At 38.8% G+C, this 26975-nt stretch overlaps 1 protein-coding gene across 2 annotated transcripts in view; it reads left to right on the top strand.

The window, feature by feature from the left end:
- Positions 1-26975, top strand: part of ADCY2 (adenylate cyclase 2) — a 213148-nt gene that overhangs the window by 9171 nt on the left and 177002 nt on the right. For both annotated transcript variants that reach the window (XR_002435543.1, XM_021388084.1), the window contains exon 2: positions 8004-8201. Coding sequence is in view for 1 of the 2 variants with exons in the window: in XM_021388084.1 (XP_021243759.1) it covers positions 8004-8201 (198 nt within the window). In the remaining variant the exon portion in view is untranslated. The remainder of the gene's footprint in view (positions 1-8003; positions 8202-26975) is intronic.

Genomic DNA, 26975 nt, shown 5'->3' with positions numbered 1-26975 from the left:
GAAGGGTACATGTTTTTACAGTTTCAGCTCTTTCTTCCATAAGTCCTTTTGCCCCTTTCTACAGAATGCTGTCCGCTTCTGCTGTTTTTTTTTAATATCTGTGGGTTTTTTTTTCCTGTAAAGCTTGCCACTTATACTTCAGTTTGAGAGAGATCCTCTGATATGTGATGTATTCTGCAGTGACAACAACCCAAATGCATGCAGATTTAAAAAAAAGTCATCCTGCTACAGTTTGATCTTTCTATTCTTTTTTTAACACCTGGATCATCTGTTTGCTTGTGTCTTTTTAGCAGGTTTCCTGCTCCTGATTAAGATTGAAAATGAACTTGCTACTTATTTTTACACTCTTAAAAATGATAAATTCTTTTATTGGCCTACCTGATTGAGTTCCTGGCTTTGTTTCCATCATTCTTAAGTCATTTTTGGGAAATGATTAGCTTTTGGTCTGAGCATCTGATTTTTATAGCCATCTACAAAGATTTTAATCTGTAAACTTCTAGCTCTACCTTTCAGTTTTAGTGTTTGGATTTTTTTTTTGTTTCCTTAACAAGCTTCTTCACTATTATAAGGCAGCTTTTCAACAGTAACATTTTATGACCCAGTCTCTTCCTACTTCTTGAGATCAGATGAGTGTTTTCTTTTTCTTTGTGTGAATGTAGTGGTGGTGTTTTGTTTGCCTTTTTTCCAGCTCTTCCATGAGCGAGACCTAAACAACAGCCTTACCTTCTGTCTGCTGATGTGATCCTTATCCAGTCTAGCTGGGAGTCACTGAGGTATCCTGTTACCTGTTGTGTCTTCTTCCTTGGCAGCCTGTCTTTATCTCTGCATTTCTTAAAATCTCATATAGTTTCCATCCTGATTGGATATTAGTCTTCTAGATGATATATTTCAATAAACCTTTGCTGTTCAGCTTAGCGTTTTGATTCATAGGGACTTTCTGCTATTTATTGATTCTCCTAGATTATTAATTGTGTTTTAGCCTTCTTCAGTCCCTGTTGAAATATGACTTTCTGTCATTTCTTTACACTTTCTACCTGGAGCAGCACTATTCTACTTAAGATTTTTTTTTTTCCACCAAATTTTCAGTAGGACTATTGTGTAAATAATGCCATTTAGTGACAAGCATTTTATTTCTTCCATGTCTTTCTTAGGCTTTTAGCGTTCATACAGAAATGTGTATACTTCTACATGGCTGTTTCATTTTTCTGCAAACTTTAAAAAGAGAATCTGACTGTTATGGCTTTTTTTTTTTTTGCCATTTCCCTCCTGTGTAAGTTTAATAAACTTCTGTCCTTTCCTGTGGCTTGGAATTACGGGTCTCCATGATGTTATTGCTTCTCTTAAACCATGTAGAATCATAGCATCACCAAGGTAGGAAAAGACCGACAAGATCATTTAGTCCCACCTATCACCAATATTTTGCCACTAAACCATGTCCCTTAGTACAACATCTAAACACTTCTTGAGCACCTCCAGGGATGGTGACTCAGCCACCTCCCTGGGCAGCCTGTGCCAGTGCCTCACCACTCCTTCTGAGAAGAAATTTTTCCTAATGTACTATGTCCCTGTAACCTCTCCAGTTTGAATGATTTCTTATGACCTTTGAAGTGTCAGCAAACTCATTCTTTTCTGGTTTAGGTTAAGTTTAGCTACCTTCCAAGGGTTCCTTCCATGTACCTAAAGATTACTTGGTTTCTTCAAATTGCCCTTTAAATACATTTTCTTAGCTGCTTATTGAACCTATGCTTGTCAGGCTATTTTGTTTTAGGAACATTGATGAGAGAGCTACCATAGTCCTCTGTGTCTCCACTAGTGACCAATACTTAGCCTTCAGGACTTTTCTCCTAGCCTTCCTTATGTTAGTGTTATTTGCACAGGCCACGGCCTTTGACTGTTCCTCAGCACCTCCAGAGATCACATCCAAACCCTCTGTGAGGTCTGATGTTTTTGCATTAAGCAGAGAAGCCTGTGTTCTCTGGTATTTTAGACTTTGTGTTTCTGATAATCATTGCTACACCACTGAAGTAGATGAGCTTCCCTCATTACTGTTGGGCAAACTAGGAAAAAATTGGATGCAGCTGCTTTGTACTGGGCAAGGGAGAAGGTGAACAACAGTCCTGTGTAGCTGAACTCACTAAGAACCCACTAGCCAAAAGTGCTTGGCGCTGTAGTCAAGAAGGTAGGTGATCATGGGGGTTGTTCCCAGGACCTACCTGTTTGGTCATTGAATTATCACTATTATTGTCTTTGTGCTAACTGGGATAGACAATGTAAAGTCAAATAATATTTCCTGTTCATTTCACCAGTATTGTTGCATTGGTGCAAAATGGCAAGCTTCTCATATGGGGGGATTTTATAGTACACATTGTTCACTATTTGGAAGTTTGAGGAAATGTTGAAGGTGATGAAAGTGTCACCTGAAGGATCTGAATGAAGTCTTGTTATAATGATAATGTCTCAATATACTAGCAAATAGAAAATGATCTAGAATCTGGCCATGAATCCAGAACCGTTTCTTGTAGGTTACATATTTGTATATGCCACATCTTAGAAGCTATAATGACAATCTGAATTTTGCTATCCATCTGATGTGCAGATTGCTGGTCTGATTGCTGGCAGTTGAGTAGTCAAATATCACTGTCTGCTAACAGCAGGTGCAGACTGGCTCTGACTCATTAATAGGGAAGTGAATTTCTCAAGACAATAATCTTCCTGAAGAAACTGGATGTTGAGCGTGATGCTGTTATCATTGATCTAACCAAGCCAAAGAAGGAATGTTGAATCAGAGGGAGAAATCTCTTGGTGAAAATCAAGCGCTTTGTCAACATAAAAGTCAGGGCAGTTTGATTAAAAAGTACAGTTCAATTAATTTGTTGCTACTGTCTATGAAGATGCTGCACAAGGCTCAATAAAAGATTAATAAACTAAAATATAAAAGCACATGAGAAAGCTTCTAACCAGGAAGGTAAGCAAGAAGCACAAGCTAAGCTTTGAGTTACGAAAGATAAAAGCAGACATGAAAGGCAGAGAAGTTTTTCTTAGTTGGGGATCCAGAAAATACCACGCAGGCTTGAAAATGTTATCTGGCCTTAAAGGCACATCATGATTTCTGGAGTGAAGATGGTCTCATAGTGATGAAATTGATATACAAAACTTCTGAGGTGGTCAGTCAAAAGTTTTCAGTTGTCCTAAATGATGAGGTTCTAAATGAAGCTGTACAGTTCCTTGGCCAGGAGCAGCAGCGTCTCCCAGTAAAATGGGGCTTTTTCCAGCTGTCTAGCATATGACACACTGCAGTCACCTGTAAGCAAATTCACTAAAATATAAAAAATATGGGGTAAAAGTCCCAAGCAACCAGAAGATTTTTGTATCTTTAGCTTCGGAGAGAACTATTTCTTGAGGTGTTAGAGAACTAAAATGCTGTGTACTTCTATGAAAAGAAGGGTGATGACATCTTCCGAAAATCATTGTAGTTCTCATTCTCACAAGACTTGGAAAAGATTTTACAGGAAAAATGGCCAATTTTTGCTACAAAGGGAACTGAACAGATTCTTTCAGTCAGTATGAAGATGTCCTACTTTGTTAAAAAGATCGGTGGGCTAGCAATCCTTAAGGCCTACTTTTTTTTTTTTAAACACTCAACACTTTACAATAGATCTATGAAATCTTACATAGTTGTAATGTTTGAAGAACACTGCTCGCTTTTTAAAAATATAAATTTTCATTTAGAAGCATTTCACTGATCTCAGCAAAAAGTGATTTTTAGTAATGATTTAGTGTAGTAAATGGTTTGAATTAATTCTGACTAAGCGTGTGGTATTTCAGATCCCAGCTGGGGTCTGCTGTATGTAGACTGGTGTCAAATTCCATTAGATTACAAGAATAAAGGAAAAAGCACCAAAAGAATGGGAGAGATGATGGGAGGAGATTTTATGCTGGAACTGTTATTTTAAATGCTTGTTTGTTCATTTTTATGGGGTACTTTATCTAGATGTGTGGCTTATATAAAAGAATGAATTGCTTTACAGCAGGTCTGCTGTTTAAAATTAAACAGAAGGCACACCATTATGTGGAAGGGGAAGGAACAGGACGGGGAATGAGAGACGGTTGTAGTTTTTGGAAAGATTAGTTAAAGTGATTCTTCAGATGTTAGAGATGATAACAAGATTAGTACATATTTCTTATGCATTTATGGGGATTAGAACAATTTCTAATGGTAGGCTTCTTAATTTCTTCAGTAATTAAAAGACAGCAAGATAGCAAACACTCAGGAAGGTAGAGCTGTCAGCCAAGATCTCTGTATTGTAGGCCTAACCGTTATGTTTGAAAGTGTCATGCTGATAGTTTAATTCCATTACCTCCGGCGTATTTTAATTTCTGAGAGTAGTGATAAAAAAAAGAAGGAAGGTGTTTTGTGTGGGTTCGTTTTCCATCCCTAGGAAACAGTTAGGGAAACAGAACATTTAAGTATTGGGAAGTGTCCTTGTACCTGACGTCATCTTGTAACTTGCTAAACACACTGATTGCAAATATTGATCGTGGAGTTCCAAGCTCTAAATGTCCTCCTCTTGAAGTTACAATTTCATGACTGTTTTGCTTCTCTAGAGTAATAGAAAAATATTGTTGAGAGTAATTTCCAGAATAAAATCCTGCATCAGGCAGCCTGCCTCTCTTGACCTAAAACTAGCACATATTTTACAGGCAGAATTGGGAAAAATCTCCTGTATATGTTGAGGCTTTCCAGAAAGAATTAGAGTTGCAATAATTATTTTCTCATACATATACTTTAATGGCCTAAAGCTTACCCTATTCTATCATTAAATTTACTTTAGATTAAAAAATGAGTATGGTGAAATGTAAGCACCTTGGCCTTCTAGAAGCTGTGGTTTTGTAGTCGGCTCTGCTAGATGAAGTCCCACTGAAGCCAGGGAGGCTGCTTTCATATACATGTAATGAGGAAATGATACACTGGGATCTATTTTTTTTTTTACTGCATATGTTTAAACCAAATGAAAACTGCAAAACTTTGCAATAGGCAATCACAGAAGGGGAGAAAGTAGGAACAAATTTCACATTTAGTGCTCGAAATGGCTCAGCTAAGCGTTGATATCAGCTTACACTTAAAAGATTATTTTTTCACTGATTAGCTCATAATTTGAAACAAAATTTTGATAGATTGATCTAATGATAGAATATATATATGTAAATATGTAACTGTATGTGTATACATATGGTGTAAACTGAAATCTGGATATTATTCACTTGCTATAAAGCAAGATCATCCTAGAAAGCAATATATACCCATATACGACTGAAATGGAGAAGCACATTGTCAAACTCATGGTAGTTATTAATAGAATGATTATTATCATGTTATTAAACGATGTCAAATTTGATAACAACAAATTAAGTCCACTTTTCCTGAATCTCAGCTTTCTTCAGGATCTTGAGGATTCCTCTTCATGGGTGCAACTCTGACTGTATGACAGGTGGTGCTGTCATGTCCCACTCATAAGGGGGGGAAAGGGGTGACATGGTCCTGTCTCAGGGGAGGGATCTTGCTTCTCTGAGTGTGTAATAGGAGTTTTTCAATCCCACCTGAAGTGCAGAAGTGGGATGATCTAATTAAATGCTTTTGATGTAATCAGGGCTGAAATTGGTCATGGCATTCACTGAAACAAGCTTCAGGGGTGGGGATGAACAAAACCCACAAAGTTTAGTGACGTAAATCAGCAGCTCTTGCTGTTACTAGCTAGGTGTGATATTTTGTGTGTTACCGTGCAAGGTAATGTGTACCTCAGTTCATACAGCTCCATACCCGTGCAAGCACTTAGTTTAATGTTAGGCACAGAGCTCATAATTCAATTTTCAGTGAGACTATCTGAGCCCTTGAAAGCCTTGATGTGTGTGTTTTTAATATTTGGAAGATTTTAGTGTTTGCATTTCGAACTTAGCATCATGACTTTTGACTCTTTTGCTTATACCTCAGTCATCAGTGCTGCAGTAATGTGCGACTTCGTAAATTTGAAAGTGAAGAAAGACGGAAAACAGCTGAAATATGAGCTAGCTTATGTCAGCTCTCAAAAGTGATAGCAAATACTGGGTTCAGGCCATGGAAAGCAAAAGCAAAATGTGAGTTATGGGAAGCTGCTGCTGTAGCTTAGTTCATGGAGTCAGAAATGGAAGAAGAAAAGGTGGCTTAAATGTGTTGTTTTAAAGGTGAGAAGGGCAAGTGCTAGTTCTGAAAAGTGCTACTGTCTTTCTCTTTGGCTTTGTGGTGATAGGTGAGGTACGGTACAGGAAGGATAACCCTCAGCCTGCCCTGCTGGATCAGAGGTAGGCCCTCATAACTGTGTTTCCACTGGTTTCCAGCAGCCAGGGCGTTTGCCTCTCAGCTCTGGGAGCCATATGGCTGATGGCTAATGGCGTGAGACATATGGTGTATCAGCTAATGAGCTTGGCAGAAAGTCGATCAACTGCTCTCCTGTCCTGTCAAAGTCCAGAGTCTGCTGCTCAAGCTTTGGTTATGTGTATGCTTGAGCTCGTGGCTCCTGCCTGGTGCGGTGCTGACTGGAGGCGTGGGCACGCTCACGTGGCAGTGGGTGAGCATGCTGGAGGCAGTTGACAAGCATGGAAGTGTGCAGTGCATGCGCAATAAGGTCTCAAACAGCGGGGGAAGGATGTGAAAGAATGCTACAGCACGTGTCTCGTATAGATACCAGGTTGTGTAGTTTGTCTTTTATGAGGAAAATAAATGCTGAAACACGTTTCTTTTTTTTTTCTTTTTTTTTGCTCTACCTGTAGCAAGTTTTATATAAGTAAGAAAGAAAACCCACAAAAAGATTTAAAGTAAAATGTGAGGTATTTAAGTTGACAAGTTACCAGTGAGCAAAAAGTATCAGACACTAAGAAAGCCATTACAAAACTAGGGGAAAAGGATTGCTTCAGTGTTGAAAAATCATCAAATAGGTGCTTTCAGATTGTCCCCAAGACTTCACCAACGGGAGGAGTGGAAGTGAAGCATTTCTGCATGCAGTGTAACTTGTGGAGGATATTACACTGCTGTAACAGTAGCATTTGGGGCCTGCTTTTGCAGTCCTTTTTTTGCTAGGCACTGCTGCTAGATCTCCTAACAGCTGCCTGAATGAATGAAGGTTGTATAACCAACCTTTGATACAGTGCTGTTATACTTCAACCACTGATACTTTTGAACATATACACTAATATAAAAATAAACATTTATATATTTTTTTAATGCACCCATCACTAGATGATTTAAACGTTAGTGTAGTAACTTTTATATAGGTTCTGTAAATAAATTTAATTCTTGTTTATTCTGAATCTCCTTTTGAGTTACATTGTAGCTGTTACTCTGCATGTTGCCTGCACATTTCAAAGTAAGCACTTGCTAGGAAAAAAATGGTATATGTGATCTGTAACCCATCCATCCAACTGAATGTTTCAAACAGAAGCAAGATAGATAGTACCTGATAGATATTGCTGTCAAAAAAAATTAGACTCTAATGGACTTAGGGACACATAGTCAATTTGGGAGGTGTTTAGACAGCTCCACTCTTCAGTGGAGATGCTTGAATTGAACCTGTGAGCCACGCTGACCACAGAGATATTGTGAATTCAGGAGCAGAAAAGCCTATGCCACTTTCTGCAGATTGAGTTTGCCTTTGTCTTTTAATTCACTTACTCCTTCATGCCTACCACATTTCTGCTATGTGAGTTAGTTTTCTCAATCTACTTCAACTAACGTATATCTCAATTTAGCAAAAGAAGCATTAGGGTAGTTAATGGCTATTTATTAAGTTAATCCAAATTACAGCTTCTTATATTGACAGAAATCCTGTTTTGATTCATATTGCTTGACATTTGATTCATTTTGCCGTGTCCTTCTGAAATATCAGTGCTCTGTCAGTTAAGAGTGTCTTATTCTTGTCTGACCTTTGAGTATACGAGTTTTTAACTTCCTTTTCATTTTCCTTTGTTTCCAGGAAATTGAAGACCATGTGGCATTTTTAATAACTGTTCCAACAGCCCTAGCAATTTTTTTTGCTATATTTATCCTTGTCTGCTTAGAGCCTGTCTTTAAGAAGCTGCTCCGTGTATTTTCGCTGGTGGTCTGGGTATGTCTTGTTGCCATGGGATATCTCTTCATGTGTTTCGGAGGAATCATCTGTCCCTGGGACCAGGTAAGATTGTCGTTATTATTAATTTTATTTCTACTTGCTGGATTTCCAAGAGCCATAGTCTGCAAAAGTGTCAACATTACGTTCTATGGGACATGTCGTTAAACGTTTTTGTGACCAAGTGTTTCAGTGCTAAGATTTCCTGCATCTTTTTCATAAGTAATAAAAAGATGTATATGCTTAAGGGTTTTGTTTTTATATCTTATGCTTGTTTGGAAAACGATCATTTGATTTGAGTCCCCAACATCATTGTATAGCGAGCATTTGATTCTAGTCACCAATTGGCATGTTGGAAGTGCAAGTTTTGTTCAAATCTGCTGATGCTATCTTCAGCTTAAAGTGAGAGCTTTCTGTTCAGTGGTCTTCAAGATGTTTTGTAACAATGTTTGAGGAAAAAAGATCGAGAGTTTCTTTACATATCTAAGGAAATACATAAGTACAGAAACAGTGAATTATCCTTTCCTTTAAAAAAAAATTGTAAAGAAGACAAAGCAAAGTGTAGTTGCCTCTTAATTGGAGCATTTTTGAAATTAATAAATGATATCCAAAGCTGCACTTTATAGATTCTTCGGTGTTCTGCTATATCCTTTTCATTTCCGTCATTCTCTCAACATGGAAATGCTGTTGATGCAATAATCACTGCAAATCTCCTTATAGGATGGAAAAATCTGTTAAATCCTTTAAATATACATATATGTCCCTTGAAAATTCTGTTTTGAGTGCAAGTTCATTATAAGATTAAATTGCAGTACTCTATCTGGGGTGCCTTCTAGGTCTTTATCTTGAATCAATTTCTCTGACTTTTTGTTTGGAACTTGCAAAGACTTATGCAAATATTGAACTTTAAGTATGCAACTGGTTCCTATAACATCCTTGATTCACATGAGTTAAATTGCTGATGTATGTTGATAATATTAGTTTTGGAGCCCTCACGTCTGTGACTGACTTCTGTATTGTCATTTTCTTGGAAGTTTCAGAGATTATCCATGAATATGCTCTCCTGTTCTTCCTTTTTTTTTTTTTAATAAGTATTTGGAACTACCAAACCAGGCCACACTTGAAAGTGATAAAAACAAACCAAAACGTGTTAAGTTTTTTTCTAGATCCCCGTTTCACCATGGGTGTCCCTGTATCTTTGTGATATCAAGGCTAGGTATTTCACTTGGTCTTACTTTGTTGATTTATTTATTTTCATTGCCAGCTATGAGATGTCATGCTAGCATATTTCAAGCTTTCAAGCTTAGATACAAATATGTAGTTAGCCATATTATCTTTTCATTGCAAATTCCATGGAGTTTAATTTTGTTATTTGAAAGACATGATAATGATTTTCAAAAGCATCTGGCATGAAAGATATCTAAAATGGATTCTGCTGTTGCAGTCCTGGTGTTTTCTTTAGTCTGCCAAGGTGGTTTGTCCTGCTGTGCTTCTTTCTTAAGGAACCATAGGCACTTCCATAACATCATGGTGACTGGGTCAGCCATCTACAGCAGGAAGGGCTGCAGAGCTCTTGGGAAGAACATGGTCCTTGAGCAGCTTGCCAGGACAGAAGGAGTCAGATGCTTTGATCTGCTCCTTGGTTGGTGTGCAAGAGGTGCTTGGGAAGAGGATATTTGCGAGCAAGCAGCATTAGTTGATCTGCTCAAAGCAGCAGCTGTCTCACCTAGTGGGCAGGGCTCTTCCAAACAGCACTGATCCCTCTGCCCATATCTGGCTTAACTGGAACATGCTGATGTGCTCATAGTCTGGCAGGAGAGGAGCTGAGGCATAGCAGCCCTTGACCACTTCGAGAAGTTGCTGCCTCAGAATACTTTTTTTTTTTTCTTCCTTGGAATAGCAGTGCTGTTTTGGTGATTGCTGGAGGTACACTTTTACCTACTGTAAGTTAAGAGTAAACTACAGAAGTATGGAAATCTTTCTGGGAGTTTGATGTCATACAGAGCAGGCTGATCCTATGTTTGATGGAAAAAAAGCAGCCAGTAGTACAATACTGCTGTGCAGTCCTATAGTGTTGGTGTGTTGATTGCTCTGCATTAGGAATACGTAGGTCAATAATAGATGTTCTCCCCTATAATTATACATGAAAGCAAATCTGAAAAAAGCCTTCCTCAAAGATGACTGACAGATTGTTTCTTAGGTTTACATTTTGCTTGTTTTGCTTCATTTGTTAGGGTCTTTTTCTTGCTTCTCTATGCTTTTTGTGAGATAAATGTGATACAAAATTTAAATTAATCCTGTTTCAAATGTATCCTTGTCACAATAACTAATTGGAAAATGATCAAAATACTAATTAAAAAAAAACAGTTCATGCACCAACATACTTCACTTTAATTTTCTTCAAACTACAAGCTAAGTTTTGTTCTTGTCTAGCAGGGTTTAAAAATACTCTTTTCAACACATCTTTCATGTCTTCCAAATCCTTGTAAAAAAGATGGAATTTCTTAATTGTACCGGTAAACAGCTGAAGGATAAATTTACTGCGTACCATAGTTTATAGAAAGAATGTGTTTCTTCCACTTGTGTACAAACCTTCTCTCCTGTATCCATTAGGTTTTGGCTTGATGATTTTAGTATTCCTTTTGGCTGTTTTTATGTGCTAAATGCCAATTTTCTCCATTGTTGAAGGAACCTCAGGTGTGAACTTTTGCAGCTTTTGTTTACAATAAAAATACCACTTCAGAGAGAGTATTTTTGTTATGAATTCAATATATATTTAATGTGGAGCAGCTCCCTCTGTGCCTGCAGGCACATAGCTCAAATAACTTCCACGAAGAATGGAGAATTGAAAATGAAGCAGGGTGGTCAGTGCTGGTGTTTCTTGTGTTAGTCCTGTGGGCTGGTATGAAATAAGTGCAAATCATAATTGGTTTCAGCTTGCTTTTGTTGTCCCTGCAGACTGCTTTTTAGCTGTCTGCATTTCCTCATCTCTTGTTCAGCCACAGCTACAGCTTTGGAGAGAAAGCCATTATCGGGTGTGTGGATCTGGCTGTGTTGGGAACGGGGTGCAGGCGGCTGCAGGCTCTTGCTTCGTCCCTTGGGCCTGTCTGTGAGCCCTGTGCTGGCCCCATAATTGCCTGCTGAGCCTTAGCCAAGGGCTGGAACTGGCATTCAGCTGCACGGGCATCATCAAACCCATCCACCAGAGGAGACAAACTGCAGGATTGTTTGCATTACTAATCTTACCAGATAGTTTAACTCCTCAGCCCAAGATTCCCTACTCCTCATGGATGATGAAGAGAAGCAGGTGCACTGGAAAGGAGACGGAGAGCACCACCTACATGAAAAGCACCACTTACATAAAAAAAAAAATAAGGGCAGTGGTGGCAAATGCCGTTCTTATCTGATAAACTGTCATTACAGAAGTGTGGAAGTCCTCTCACATTGCCCCAGTGGCTCAGGGAACTGGGATGTTTTGATAGGGCCTACATGCATGAGACTGACTTACAGCCCAGTGGAGGAAGGATGGACTGTCTGAGATGAGAGGACACCTGTATGAGAGATCTGTCAGGAGGCACAGGGCACCTCCCTGTGATTGATAGGAAAGAAGCAAAGCAATGGAAGTCATGTAATGCCTAAGAGACAGCAGTTGTCTGCTGGCAGGTCTTTCCAAATCTGAGGTGTGAGTGATAATGCATGGGGCTGGCTTCAGTAAGGAAAGACCCAGGGAAGATGTTTAGAAAGATCTGTGCCAAAGTCAGTGGATGATGTGTTTGGTGGAAAGCCAAAAATACACTTTGGGCAAGCTGAGGAAGCAGTGCTGGTGAAGGAAGGTGATTTTGTTGTAGTAGGACTTTTCCTTATTGACAGAAAGGTTCCACTTTCTAACAAACACAAATCCAGTATCCCTCTGTAAAGTATATACCAGGAGATGAATTTAGATTTGTTTCCTCTTGGTTCACTGACGGTACAGTTATTGTATAAGAGTTGCCTTTCCATTCCATGCCATCCTCTGACACATCTAATACTTCCTCAGTCTTTTATGCAGGATGTGTGTAAATATATCAAGGGGTAAGAAGAGCTCTAAAGGCACACAGTGGATGATTAAAAAAAAAAAAAAAGAGAGTAATTACACAGCATTATACTGGTCTAATGAATTCTATCATTGCTGGATTTTGGTATTCAACTCTGTTTAGTTATAAATGCGTTTGCACAGCCTGGGCACCAGATGTGATCCTCCTTGTCTATATTCAGTTACAGCACAGAAATTACTTCAAATTACTTCAAGCGGGATTTTACACTTCTGATTTACAAAAAAATTATCCATGTAGCCCTGTGTTTAGAATAGGTTTGGCTATTTTATTCTAAATGCTAGTTTTTGAGCTGAATCTAAAAAAGTTCTTTGTTTTGTTTTAATGTGTGAGTAGAATGGAATAGTTCAGTTGGAAGGGACCTACTAGAGATCATCTAGTTCAATGGCCTGACCACTTCAGGGCTCAGCAAAAGTTAAAGCATATTAATGAGGACATTACCCAAATGTCTCTTAAAAAGATATGGGGCATCAACCACCTCTCTAGGAAGCCTGTTCCAGTGTTTGACCCCCCCCCCCCATAATAGTAAAGAAATTTTTCCTAATTTGCAGCCTGATGCTCCCCAGCTCAGATTTGTGCCATTCCCACACATCCTGGTATTGGTGACCAGGAGCAGAGCCCAGCACACTTCTCTGTTTCCCCTCCTCAGGGAGCAATGAGGCTGCCTCTCACTCTCCTCTTCTCTAGACTGGACCGTCCAATGTCCTCATCCTCTCCTCACAGGAGTTATTGTTATGGAATGTTGTTATGGAGAGGTGTTCTTGTGGAGTTGTTGAATTCCAGCCTAGGGGCGACACTGGTGTACAAAGTGTAGGCCAGATTTTCAGTATTAGTCTGTTATTCTCTTTCTCTTTGATACTTTCTTTGTATCTGAGCATATAAGCCTATTGTGTGCTGAGGGATAGTGGCCTGCACAGTGGTCGGTTGTGGTAATTACTCCTGTATTAGGCCAAGGGGCTGTGGCCTGTCTGTGGGCTCCTGAGGCAGTATGAATTCTGCATTTCTTACGGAGAACTTAGAATTGTGTTTGGAGGTGAGTGAAGCCAAAGGTGCAGAACCGGAGAGGAGCATGTGTGTGTCTGGGAGTCTGAGCTCTCAAAAGACAGCTGTGTCTGTGGCAAGCTGGATGAGTTCATGGAAAATAAAGAATTTTGTAGAGTTGCCTAGGGTCTCATTTCCACAATGAGGAACCTGCATTATCTGAAGTCAGCCCTAATGTAAATTAATATTAATATTTAGTTAAGTGGTGCCAGAACAGTTAGATGTTTGAGAAGGAGATCAGGATGGGTGCCAGGGAAGTTCCTGCAGCACAGGGAAGCATGGATGAGTTACTGTGAACCTTGCAGAGGTCTCTGGATCTGGAGTATGGAGGAGACTGAACATTTTTTCAAGTTCAAGGAGAATCAGACAATCAGGAATGAGTATCCTAAGCAAGGAACTAAATCTTGGAGGAGCATGGTTCAATACCCTGTAGTGTGAATAGTCACCTGGAAAAGGACATAAGGAAAACCAGGTGGCTTGTTTCAAAGGGAAAAGTACTGGGTAGCAGATGATACTGTTGCTCTAGGAGCAGGTGTGGGAGAAAAGAAAGAAACCCAGAATCCACAAGTACAAGCCATTTTTTTGAGGTCATATAAGACAAAGGAGAAGAACAGATTACTTTTATCTTAATATTCTTTTTTTTTAAAAAAGACATATGAAGTCACAGGCTAAATATAAAGACGTTTATAGAATCATAGAATTGCTCAGGTTGGAAAAGACCTTCAAGATCATCAAGTCCAACTGCAACCTAACCATACTACCCTACCGCTAAATCATGTCCCTGAGCACCACATCCAAACAGTTTTTAAACACATTCAGGGATGGTGACTCAACCACCTCCCTGGGGAGCCTGTTCCAGTGCTTAACAACCCTTTCTCTAAAGAAGTTTTTCCTGATATGCAACCTAAACCTCCCCTGGAGCAGCTTGAGGCCATTTCCCCTTGTCCTGTCACTAGTGAGAAGAGACCAGCCCCACTCTCACTGCAATCACCTTTCAGGTATTTGGAGAGAGCAATGAGGTCTCCCCTCAGCCTCCTCTTCCCCAGACTAAACAGCCCTGGTTCCTTTAGCGGCCCCTCATAGAGCATATTCTCCAAGCCCTTCACCAGCCTTGTTGCCCTTCTTTGGACCTGCTCCAGCATCTCAATGTCCTCTCTGTATTGAGGTGCCCAAAACTGAACACAGTACTCAAGGTGGGGCCTCACCAATGCCAAGCACAGGGGCAGGATTACTTCCCTAGTCCTGCTCACCACACCATTCCTGATACAAGCCAGGATGCCATTGGCCTTCTTGGCCACCTGGGCACACTGCTGGCTCATATTCAGCCGACTGTCCATCAGCACACCATGTCCCTTTCTGTCAGGCAGCTTTCCAGCTACTCCTCCCCAAGTCTGTAGGGTTGCCTGGGGTTTAAAGTGTTTATCAAATTCTGGTGTGACTGTATCTGTATAGAAGACAGGAATAAGTTGAGCTACTAGAGACCTGCCAGCTTGTCATTAAAATCAGTAATATAGTAGATTAATATAGCAAAATAGTATGTAGAGCCTTTGAAGACCCTGTTAGTGTAGCTAATGTGCCGTTGTTAACCTTTGGTATGTGATGGCAATATGTTTTGATAGCTGTTCAGGGAAAGAAAACTGATTTATTTTAAGTAGGAAAAGCTGTTCTGTTTTTTTTTTTTTTTAAAGTAAAACATCTGTTGTGGTGCCAAATGGAAAAGACGAAGCAAAACTGGAGGAGATGGGAGTTATTAAAGTAATTGTAAATATAGGCAAAGGGAGATGGCAGCTGGGTTGACTTCTTCAGAGAGCATCAGGCCTGAGGAAGATTGCTGGTTCAATTTCTTGGGGAGCTCTCTGGGGAATGATTGCCTTTATTAGTGCTTTCTACCAGTTATGGGGCAACAGAATGTCTCTGCTGTAATGAAGATTGTTGATGGCACAGTTAAGAGTCCTAGTACTGCGGAAGAGTGGGATGTTATAGGGGAAGAGCAGCACGACCTTGAGGACTGAAGTTATAGCAGCTAGATTAAATTTAATAATACAAACTACTAGGTGGCCTGCATTTGAGAACTAACAGCAGAAAATTTGGCTGTGGGCCAAGAGATCATCAGTAGAAAATGAGCAGGGAAAGTAGAATGAAGAGGAGGTACATGAATTGGTCACTGCATCATTGGGGTAACAGAATCAGTTACAAATGACAAGGGATCCAGATCAGGTGAGGTTTTCTATGCATCTTTCCAGTCATCTGCATTCAAAAGGATAAACTGAAACTGGAGCAAATGCAGCAAGCGATCGTCAGGAGAAAGTAGAGAGCCCATTTTGTGAGGGAAGTTTGACAGCTATAGAGGAGGAGAAGAATGCTGAGAGTGATGTGACTGCCATCTACAGATAATACAGATAATGCATCTACAGGTAGTGCCACTAGGGCACTGAGTTTGTGGAGTGGCTTTCCAGGCAGAATAATAAGGATTAAATTAATGAATTTTGCAGTGAAATGCTGTCCTTATTTAAGAGTCATTTGATGTATTCACTAGCAGGGGAATGGACTTCAATTATCCAGGAGCATCCTTTTAGTCCCTTGTGCCTATACATTACTTACATCCTGGCATCTACTAAACTAGTCTAAATAGAGATTTACTTTGCATCTGAAGTGGATATCAAAACTGAAGATAGAGATTTTCTGAGTTATAAAAGTTCATGGCTTTTTATTATTTAAATGTTTTTTATCCTTCCAGAGTTCTTCTGGAGTAGTAGTCTTAAAAAAAAAAAACAAAACCAGAGTATAATAATCTAGCTGTATTTCTGATCAGGCAATTATTTTAAATCATATGATTGAGGTTTGATGTAATATGAACAAGGAGAGACTGAATGTTTCCTACACCTTTATAAGAAGAACCTTTTGAAATCCTTGGTTTTCTGCTAGTTTATTTTTCTTTACTTCATTTCCTGTAATGATTTTTCCATCTCAAATCATAAAATTAAGTATAAAGGCTGAACTGATTGCGGATTTCATCAAGATTATTACATAGTTTATATGCGTTGTGATATTTGCTGTGCAAGTCATGTGGATCGATTTTGCTAAGGAAAGTATTAATGTAGCTCCATAGAAGTACAATAAAAACTTATGTCTCAGATAAATTGCAAAATTGAATGTGGCACGCTTTCCCCTCCATGATGGGAAATTATGCTTACCAATAAGTCTGTTAATGATTCTTCAAATTCTGACAATAAGTAGTTGGAATTTCAAATGTAATATTATTCTGATGTTGCTGAAGTCAAAGAACCAAATTACAAATAGAAATTAATAATTCAAGCCATTCACAGGGGTTCTTATGTGCTTAATAATTGATTTGACATTAGAAAATAAATATATTAATAATTTTATAGTACCTAGTAACTAACAAATACTTGTGTGATTGAACTACTTGAAAATCTTTAAAGCAGTTACCCACAATTTCTCAGCTAAGCATACTTTAGGGTAGCCATATCAGCCTTTTCCTTCAATTGAAATTGTCTTCTACTTCTACTTGAAATTTTTCAGTTTACCTGACTTCCAGGATTGGAGTTTTTGGCATGACACTACTTGAGTCTTTTGGTGTGAGCTCTTTGCCTTACCATGGCAATTACTGTACTTGTGCATGGCCATTAGGTATTCAGGTTGGATATTAGGAAAAAATTCTTCTCAAAAACAGTTGTGATGTATTGGAACAGGCTACTTGGTGAGGTGGTGGAGTCACTATCCCTGGAGGTTTTCAGGAAATGTGTAGATGAGGCTAAGTGCCTAAGTGGAATGTGGTTTAGTGAGTGTAGTGGAAATGCTAAGTCACAGCCTGAAGCAGTGACTGAGCACCTGGTGGGAAGGCAGGGCCAACCCAGGGGAGCACAGGTGCATGCAGTGCACCTGAATGACCAGAAAGAAGGGAGCCAGGATCCACCCCTTCCCAGACCTCATTTAAGGGGTGGCAGTGGAGGCAAGAGTATCTCTCTGGAGATCCTTGTGTATGTGAGGCCTTCTGAAGGTAAGCAGCTTCTTTGTTTCTGTGACAACTGCTGTTGTGTTTGAGTGAATCCTCACTTGCTGCAGCCTGGGATCTTGCTCTGCTGTCATTGCTGCACTTTCCAGTGTGTTACAGTGGGCGTGGTGGTGATGGGTTAACATTTGGACTAGATGATCTTAGAAGTCTTTTCCAGCTTTAATGGTTCTATGATATGAAATTTTATGCTGTTGTTTTTGTGAACTAGGTAGAGAAGGAGTATGTAATCACAGATATATGTATAATTACTGATCTCTAGTAATTTTTTTACTCTTTGTCTTAAATCTGTTTGCTTGCCATTTTCTAGTACTATAGTAATTCAACACGCAAGATGTTAAACAAAAAAATAAAATGGAGGGTGAAAATATTTCCTACGAGCATAGGAAGATCTCAGTTTACTTGTTTGATGGTGTTCCATGCTTCTGTAGGTTTTCTGTAGTGTTAGGTTCAACTGTGGTGGTAAGTAAGCAAATCTGGATTGTCATAGGATTACTTTTCTTTTAGGCTAGGAAGCAGGTAACAGACTTTCTCCCTTAGTGGTTGTAGCTTGTAATATGCTGTTTGTGAAACACCTTTTAGTCAGTTTCAGTTTCGTGTGCTGGTCTACAAAGCCATAATGTGATACAAGCAGTAGAGAATTTTGCTTACATTAAAATCACAAATACTTGAAGATGGTAGGCTTGCTGTTACAAATTTGTTGACAAGCAAGATGGTAAGCATACTTTGAGACTCTTGTCATCCCAGTAACTGCATGAGTAAGAACAAGCAAGATTAGTAATGAAATGAGAAGAAAATATGTGTGAGAAATATGTCCTACATTAATTAGTAACAAATATTCATAGTGAGTAATCTTCTGTTTCTGTTAAATGAAATTTTAAAACTTGATCTTAGAACTGAAGTTAATTTTGTGGCTTTAACACTTAATTCTGATTGATGTCAGGAAGGTTTTATGGCACAGGTGAAATCTTAAGTCTTCTGGTAGCATTTACAATTACATCAGGGTGGTTAAACCCTCTAAACACTTGGTAGAATTTTATAAGAGTAGAGGACACTAGGAAAAATACTTCTGTTCCAGTAAGGCTGACTCAATATGAGTTGTAGATGTATGTTTACATCTCAGGTTCATCTATATTTGTGTATGTTTTATATATCCATTGGGAGATCAAAAATGGGGAAAAGGACACATCTCCCAGATTCTTTACTGTGGAAAAGCTTAGCTTCCTCACTCACTACCACAGGACTTTTGATGCTGTGCATGTCTTCAAAGGCTTTGTTTCTTCTGCAAAAATGAACAGTGCTCGAGTCCTAAGAATCACTACTGTTGTAAGGACTTTCTTCATCTGTCCATAGATGTTTTCACTGCTTATTCTCGCAAAAGGAAGAGGCATAGTTTCCCCAGTCCATCTGAACCTGCAGGGTGAGAACAGCAAACAATAAGCGTTGTAAGCCAAAGCTCAGGCTTTACTGGTATGGAAAAAGTAGGACAGGAATATATTTTAAATAGAAATGGGGGGGGGGGGGGNGGGGGGGGAAGAAAAAGACGTGAAATTCTAGAGGTTTCTCTCCGAACAACCAAAAAGCCGGGACAACTTCACACAGCTTATTATGTGTGCTAGTGGGAGAAAAGCCTTTTGGTTTATCAGGGAAAAAACACCGTTTGCTCTTAACATATGTTGTATTCATAAGGCATAAAACCCCTATGTTTTCATGCGGTGCTGCATGCACTGTTGTGTTAGTTAGGAACAACACAAACTTCTGTTACTACTGCCCAGGTTCATACTGATTTTGTAGCTTAAAATTATTACTGTAAAGTAACACATTTATCAGAAGTATATTTTTTGTGTGTAATATGTTTTGTTCTTGAAATATATTCCTAGAATTATGGAATCACAGAATGGCTTGGGTTAGAAGAGACCCTAAAGAACGTGTAGTTCCAATGCTCCTGTATTGGGCAGGGACACATCCCACTAGACAAGGTTGCTCAAAATCCCATCCAACCTGGCCTTGAGCACTTCATGGTATGGGGCATATTGACTGAGTTAATTTGAACAGTTTCTAGCTTGACTACATACTCACCATGTTGCAGTCCAGACTGCATTTTTATTTGCTTCTTTTACATCCATTGTGATCTAAGTTATATATATATATATATATATAAATTCTCTATTCATAATTCTTTTTATATGCCTTGTTTTCATGGCATTATTTTGTATGCTTTACTTTCTGGGCATTATTCTTACTCAAACGGACAGACCTGAATCTCTTCTTAAATGTTTTTTTATATGACTTTTGAATGATTTGCAGATACCATTTTCTTTACAAGAATCATATTCAAATTGCAGGTGGAGTGATGACTTAGACAGTACTGACATGAGACAGTCTGTCTCATGTTCTCCTGTGCTATTGCAAATTAATTTGCATTTTGTAACCTGCTCTTTTTCCACATTGGTGCTTTCCAGATTTCTTCCTTTTTATAAAAACTCAATTTCGGATTGTGTCTGTAATCTGCCAGTTTGCATATTTGCAGCATAAATGTACACTGAGTATTTTAGACTTGCTTTGCTTATATCACAATTCCTCTGTATTCATTTTTCTGCACTTCCTTTTATAAATTTGCTCTCAGTTTTGCATCCCTTTCTCATATTTGACATCGTACTTGTCTTCTCTCCTATTTATTAATAAGGATTGCCTTTCTTTAATACTTCATCATTTTTCATCACATTGTAGTTTTCGTAACAACATGTTTTGTCTCCTTCAATATGGATGAGTTTATGTATATACCGATACTTCTAGGGGTCATTAGTGGCAACAATAGTGTTGCAAGTTCAAATTTCCAAGGGCTCAGTTATAGGTCTGTGAAATTCCCCTTGACCACACTTTCAGTTCTGCTTTAAAAAAAAAAAAAAAAAAAAAAAAAAGGAGAAAAAGCTTTGTGGAAAGATTTTTTTGTTCTCTCTTTGATAGTAATAGTAATTTGATAGTAATATTAGCAGGCAAAAGATTATGCCTTTTTCTTCCAGATTCTTTAAGTATTTTTCTTTGTTTTGTTGAGTGAGAATAGAGACTAAAGTAATAAGATTGTAATTCTTATATGATAGTCCTGTATAAATTTATCTTTATTATATTGTTGATAGTCTTGATTATCAAATTATTTTTCAAATAATTTACTGTGATGAAGGAAACACTCATATTAGGAAGGTAAATAGCTAAACAAGTCTTACGAAACATGTATATGCTTGCAAACTTCTGATTTTCATAGAGAACTAAAAATGTTTTATCACAATTCAATGGAATAGAGATTTGAATGTCTTTTTTTCACGTGCTCTGATTACTGACTTTGCATACATTATCTAACAACAGCTCCTGTACACATTACTTACATATATAAACAAGTATAATGTGGTGTTCTAAATCTCTTTCACATAGATGAGATAGCAGTTTTTCTTGGTTACATCTGGATGCTGGTTGGTGTTTTTTTCCTCTTCTAGTAAGAGCCTGAGTTACTCAGTATCTGGAAACTTATCAAATATGATTTGGGGGCTTTGTCATGTCCAGCAGGACAAACAGCCAGGTCTACCAGATGACAAAGTTTTGACAAGGGAAGGAAAGCATGTGTCCACGTACCATTAATTTATATCTCATTGAAAAGCTTGTATTTATTTCCATAATACCACCTATTTTGCTCTAGATGATCACAATATTAACATTTTCATACTCATTTGTGATGTAGGCAGATGGTTATTATAGAATCATGGAATGGTTTGGATTGGAAGGGACCTTTAAGGTCACCTAGTTCCAGCCCTCCTGCGGGGACACCTCCCTCTAGACCAGGTTGCTCAAAGCCCCATCTAGCCTGGCCTTGAATGTCTCCAAGGTGGAGGCATCCACGACATATCTGGGCAACCTCTTCCAGGGTCTCACCACTCTCACAGTAAAGTGTTTCTTTCTAATATCTAGTCTAAATGAACACTTTTCCAGTTTAAAGCTATTTCCCCTCATCCTGTTGCTGCATGTCCTTGTAAAAAATCTCTCCCCAGCTTTCTTGTAGGCCCCCTTCAGGTACTGGAAGGCCGCTATAAGGTTCCCCAGAGCCTTCTCTCTTTCAGGCTGAAGAGTCCCAACTCTTTCAGCCCGTTACAGGTTATCGTTCTCCAGAGAGGCTGGCAAAAGAATCTCTACTTACCATCTTTCACTTCCCTTTCTTTTCACCTCTCCTTATTTACTTCTAATGAAGTTTCAGAAAGCACTACTTTTCTGAAGCCATGTGAGCATCCTCCAAGCTGCATTTTACAATATTGTGGAGATGTGTAGTAGCCACTGAAGTCTGCTGGAAATGGAAAAATTTTCCAGATCCATAAATTGCATACTGTTTTTGTAATTAATTGTTTGATTAGCAGTAGGAAGCATAGATTGTGGAACAAAACAACTTTATCTCCTGTAGTGTTGTGAGGTTTGTATGCTTTATTTACAATGCCGACCATCCGTCTGCAGTAGGGATATATAAATAAAATGAGGTATTTTTTCAGTAACGTGTCAGGCTTCAGTTTTCAGTATCTTTGCAATTGTATTGTGTTGTTTATTTTAACCTGTCTTATCAAAGCAGGAGGAGGTTACCATGCCAGATGTATCCCTTTATTTGGGATGGCTGCAGTCTCTTTTATAGTGCTGGAGGACTGAAGTCAGAAAACAAGCCCACCACTGCTGTGTCTGTTGTTTCCATGAGATGAAGCCTTTGCCCAGGGGCAAATAGCTGCCATCTGGCATCCTTAGACTGAGTGCCATGATGCTGGAGAAACATTGGATTTGCTGTTAGTTCCTGGGCTGCAGCATGGAAGAAGATGCACTGAAGAGAAATGTGAAGAAATAAGAGGGATTGAATTAAAACCATAAAAGAAATACATACAATTTTAAGGATAAGTTAGTGTAACCGAATGGTAATTAAAATACCCAGTTGATTAGACGAGCAGTGAGCTTTCTCCTTGTGCAAGAAGTAGATTTTCAGCTCTTGTTATTCATGTAGTTGGTGGCAATGAGTAGAGATGGGATGGTGAACAAGTTTGGAAAAAATAATCCAGGAGCTGTAAAAAGCTCACCTTCTATGGAATGATTTTGAAGTATGGAAGGTCAGCAGTATTGTACATTCCAGGCTGCTGGCTGATTGTCATGCTGCTATAGTAAGGTTTTTTGCAGCTAAGGAAATTACTTCTTATGTACATCGCACTTTACGTACTGAAACGTATCTTACATATCTTTATATATAATTTAACACTTGGTACACTAATAATATTATTATGACTCCTCAAGTGTTTGGAGAAAAAAATAACTCTAGCAAGAGGAAGGAGTGTGCATGTTTTGAATAGATTAATTTTAAAGCAGAATATATATATAAGGAAGTCATTCTTTTTAGGCAAGGTCAGTTGATGAACTCATGTAACATGAAAAAGCTTGTTACAATTTTAGAATCTTTTTTTAAAGCAAAAAGTTTCCCTTCATTCCTTCTAATGGCTCCTTAACCTTGAGATCCTCTAAAAGAAGTTATCGCCTACATTGTAACTTCACTGTGAAGAGTTATGGCAGTGTCTATTCACTTAAAATATTGCTCGTTAGGTTTCTTCTTATTGTTAAGAAAATTGTCAAGTAAATTACCACTTGAAGATCCCTATTTTAGTTCTCAAACTATTTTTTCCTTTTGTCATTGTTTTTCTGACTAGAGATATTGGATAATTTTTTGTATTGAATCAATTTCATGGCACTTTAATCTTTAAGGCTATAAGTTATTCACAACTCATGCCAAGAGTTAGGGGAGAGGCAGCACTGGGAAAGCCCTTGTGGAGGTGACAGTCCTGTCCATCCTCCCCTGCCTCCAAATCAAAGCTATGCATGAGGCTGACTTGCTGCTGTGGCCAAGTGAGAAATCATAATAGCACTGGTTCCTGAGCAGACAGAATTGCCCTGTGGAACCCCAAGTCCTTGTGATCCAGAAATGTCCTCTGCCAGTGGATTCCCAACCTTGTTCCTTGAAATCTATGGTCTCTCACTTATCCAATGCACATTAACTTCTATACCCAGCCAAGAAATCTCCTAAATTTTCCCCAAGCAATTTCTCCTTTTCCTTCCGTAGTTCTTTTTTAATGTATCCGAGCCAGGAATCCCATGGTCAAGGTTCCCTCAGTCTCCTGGGTCCTCTCTTTGTCTGTGACTTTTTAGGCTTCCTTTGTTTTTGCTGCAGTTTTGTCACTTCAAGCATCAATGCTACTGTAATTTCCCATAGTTTCTCACTCTACTGTGTTGTAGTATTCCACTGCCTGCCAGTAGATTACCAGCCTTTAGAAAAAAAAAATTAATTACCCATGCCTGTTCCAACAGGTGGATCTTCAAAGAAGCATAGCCATAAGTTCTGCTCTGGTATGATTTAAATATCTCAGATGGATGTTATGTATCAAATCATTTTGGACAGAACTCTTGAGGGCAGGAGAAGCAGTGGGGCATGGCACGTCTGTTCAAGATGCATTTAAATATGTTTATTGCTTCTAAGGGTGTCAAGTGATTCATTCTGACTTTCAAATTACTATGTCGCTAGTTTTCATTTAAACTTGTGGGATAGTGTGTATCAGAAATATTTAGGCAATTTTCAAAATATGCTAATTTATATCTGTCATGTTTTGTTAAGTAGAATGTTTTTACTCATAGATAGGAAGTAATATTTTAAAAAATGAGGAATAAGTACAAAGAAATTAAAAAAAAAAAAGCCTTAATGACTGAAGTTGTAATTTCTGTGAATGCTTAAAGACATCCATCAAGCAGAACAGAAGTCAGAATGCTGCATATTAAGACAAGCACCACTGATTTGTCAGTGCTTCTTTCCCACCTCACTGTCTGGAAATTTTATGGTTGGCAGCTCTGCCTGGTCCAGAAGCTGTGGGAATCAGTGACTGTGGATCTTGTCAGCACAGTCAATTCCATTGTAGTATTGTACTTAGCACAGTGATGCAAACTCTGGTACTCGAGTTAGTGAATTCTACTGCATTTTTGCACTGCATTGCATTTTGTAGTGTAGGCATCATTATAGCTGAAATGACTGCTTATTTCTACACACCTCAGTCTCCAGGACCCCAGAAATGGAGCAAGCGTGGTGCGGGACAAGGATTCTTTCCACCTACGTATCCAGAGTGGAATCTCCCAAAAATAGACTTTGTTCTTCCTCCAGTCCAGAAAACTGCTTAACAGCTGCAATGAAGCCTCCTGGAGAGTTGCTCATGAGTGCTTCTTCATAACAATTCAAACCTCTTGCAGTGAGGTAACAACACTATAAAGATTGTAATTAGATTACTACAGTTAAAAATTCTCAGGTGATGTATTGCTGTTGCCCACTTTGACATTTACATAGTTTTAATGGTGTCAAACTACTGGAGAAGAGCTCAGCAGGGAGTGGATGTGTTGCAGTCATTAATCTGTTGTACCCGGGCAAGCATTTTATCATGATTATCAAAAGATAAATGAAGACAGGCAAAGGTGACATATGATCTAGCCTCTTTGCCCTTAGGAGTTGATGGCTGCTCAGCTTCCCCTCAGGGAAGGGAGAACAGCTGAGGGACCTGTTGGAACAGCTCCAGTAGTCAGCAGTATCTGAAACTGAGGAGATTTTGCCTGGAGCTGAACCTCTTCCAAGCATTTAGGAATGGCATTTTGAAGCCTCTCAGTGCTACATTTCACACCCCTATTTTGTCTCTCTTTTTTTCTAATTTCCTGAATCTCACTGTGATATTTTTCGATGTAATGTAGTACCTGGTCTTGTGTTATACATGCTTATTTTTGTTTTAAATATCTGCCTTTCCTTGAACTTTGAAGCATTCAGGGTGCATCATGTCCCCATTTGTTTGATAGGTCATCATGTAAGTAATACCTAGCAGGGATCACGAAAGGGGATTTTGCGTGTGACATGGGGAAAGTTATTTTAAACCACGGGACTGAAGAGCACATTCTTCTGTCATAGTCCCCCAAAAGACAAAAATGACTCATTTATATTTTAGATGTGATGTAGATACCAACTGTTACCAACTTCATTCAGAAGTGTGTTGAAGCCTTCAAAAAATTTCTTTTGGATGAATAGAAAAATGACAAGTTATTAAATATATCAAGAGTGATAGTTGTTAGGCTGCGATTACACTGAATTTCCAAGAGATACTGTTTGGTCAATTATGTTATGCTATATTGCAATTTTAATTTTTTTCAGTCCTTTAAAAAAACAGTAAGGAGCATATAAAAGCCTTGCTTTCTGAAGCCAAGAACTCAAGTTCTGTACCCAGTGTCTCAGCTTCCCACTGATGTTTTGCTGAAAGAATTGACTTCCACTTCCAGAAAATAAAGTTTAGTAAGATAATCTTCCTCTTCTCTTGAGTATAGTGTACTTTTTTGAGAGAACGTGGAATAGTGAGCTATTTTATCTAGCATCTTTTGTGTGTTTCTGTAAAAGATGCGGCTTTGGCTAAAAACTGCTGGTTTGTCTATGCTGATAATCTTGGGAGAGTCATTTCAGCTACTTGTAACAGCTGCTGTGATTTTGGTGGAAGTACTGAAAATAGCTCATTGGATCATATCTGTGCAGTAACAGCCGTTAGGAATGGGTACCTCTCAGACTTATTCAATTCTACCACTTGTCACAGCAGTGTTTCAGTAACTCCCTTCTTTACTGCAGTTCTGTAGAGGCATAAAACCTACCAGTACCACTTTGAAGTGGATCAAGGCAATGCTGTCGAGCCAAGGCATCACTGCCAGGCACTGATTTGGGAGAACATGTGTCATGTTGAGTATAACCAATTCCAAAGTAGGAAGGGCTGTGCAAAACCAAGAAGAAGCAGCAACTGTGGAGTGGTGCTGGAGCAGAGGAAGGATTGGGGGACCTGCAATGTTGTTGTACAAACTGTGCTGCTTCTGTTTGTCTGATCAAAAGGAGACTTGGGCAGATCTTCCAACTTATGAAGACTTTGCGTTTGCATCGGGTTTGTTCAGAGTATGGCTGAAATTTTTAAGTAATGCAGATAGGAAAGAAATTGGAGCATTCTTATTTGGATGAGGTTTATCAAATGTGTGATTTCTTACCTGCCACTTAGTTTTAACAACAGCAAGATGTGTAAACTGTGGAACAAAATGGCTCGTCTGCACAGCTGGTTAGTCAGAGGTCAGCTACAGTCCATGTATTTTTTAGGTCACAGGACATATAAAATGAACTTCCATGCCATCAACGCAATGAGAAAAGGAAGAGCATGTTTTATCCTTAGTGGTACTTGAATTGTTATCTGGGCCTAGGAATTGGGTACTTTTTGCTGAATCAGAAGAAATCTTAAATAGCAGATACGCAGCCTAAATACATACATTACACTGTGAGAAGAGCAGGTGTTTCAGGAGCTGTCTTCTCTGCCTCTCTTTAAGCATTACTAGAACTGATCAGGCTATAGGTGATTATAGGTGATACAGGAAATTCCACTCAGTTTTTGTTGAAGTAAAGGTTTCCCACACGAGATTCATCTAGAACGTTAACACCATGAAAACAGATATCAATCAATACTTCTAGTATGGTCTTGGTGAATGCAAGGATAATATCCAATCACTTACTCAGTATGAAAACACTTCAATGTTTAATTACTTTCATGTGATGTTTGACAGTAATGGTAA

The sequence above is a fragment of the Numida meleagris genome, chromosome 2 (genome assembly GCF_002078875.1).
Source record: "Numida meleagris isolate 19003 breed g44 Domestic line chromosome 2, NumMel1.0, whole genome shotgun sequence".
Classification (NCBI taxonomy): domain Eukaryota; kingdom Metazoa; phylum Chordata; class Aves; order Galliformes; family Numididae; genus Numida; species Numida meleagris.
The sequence above is the reverse complement of the archived record's forward strand: the minus strand, read 5'-3'. Positions and strand labels throughout refer to the sequence as shown.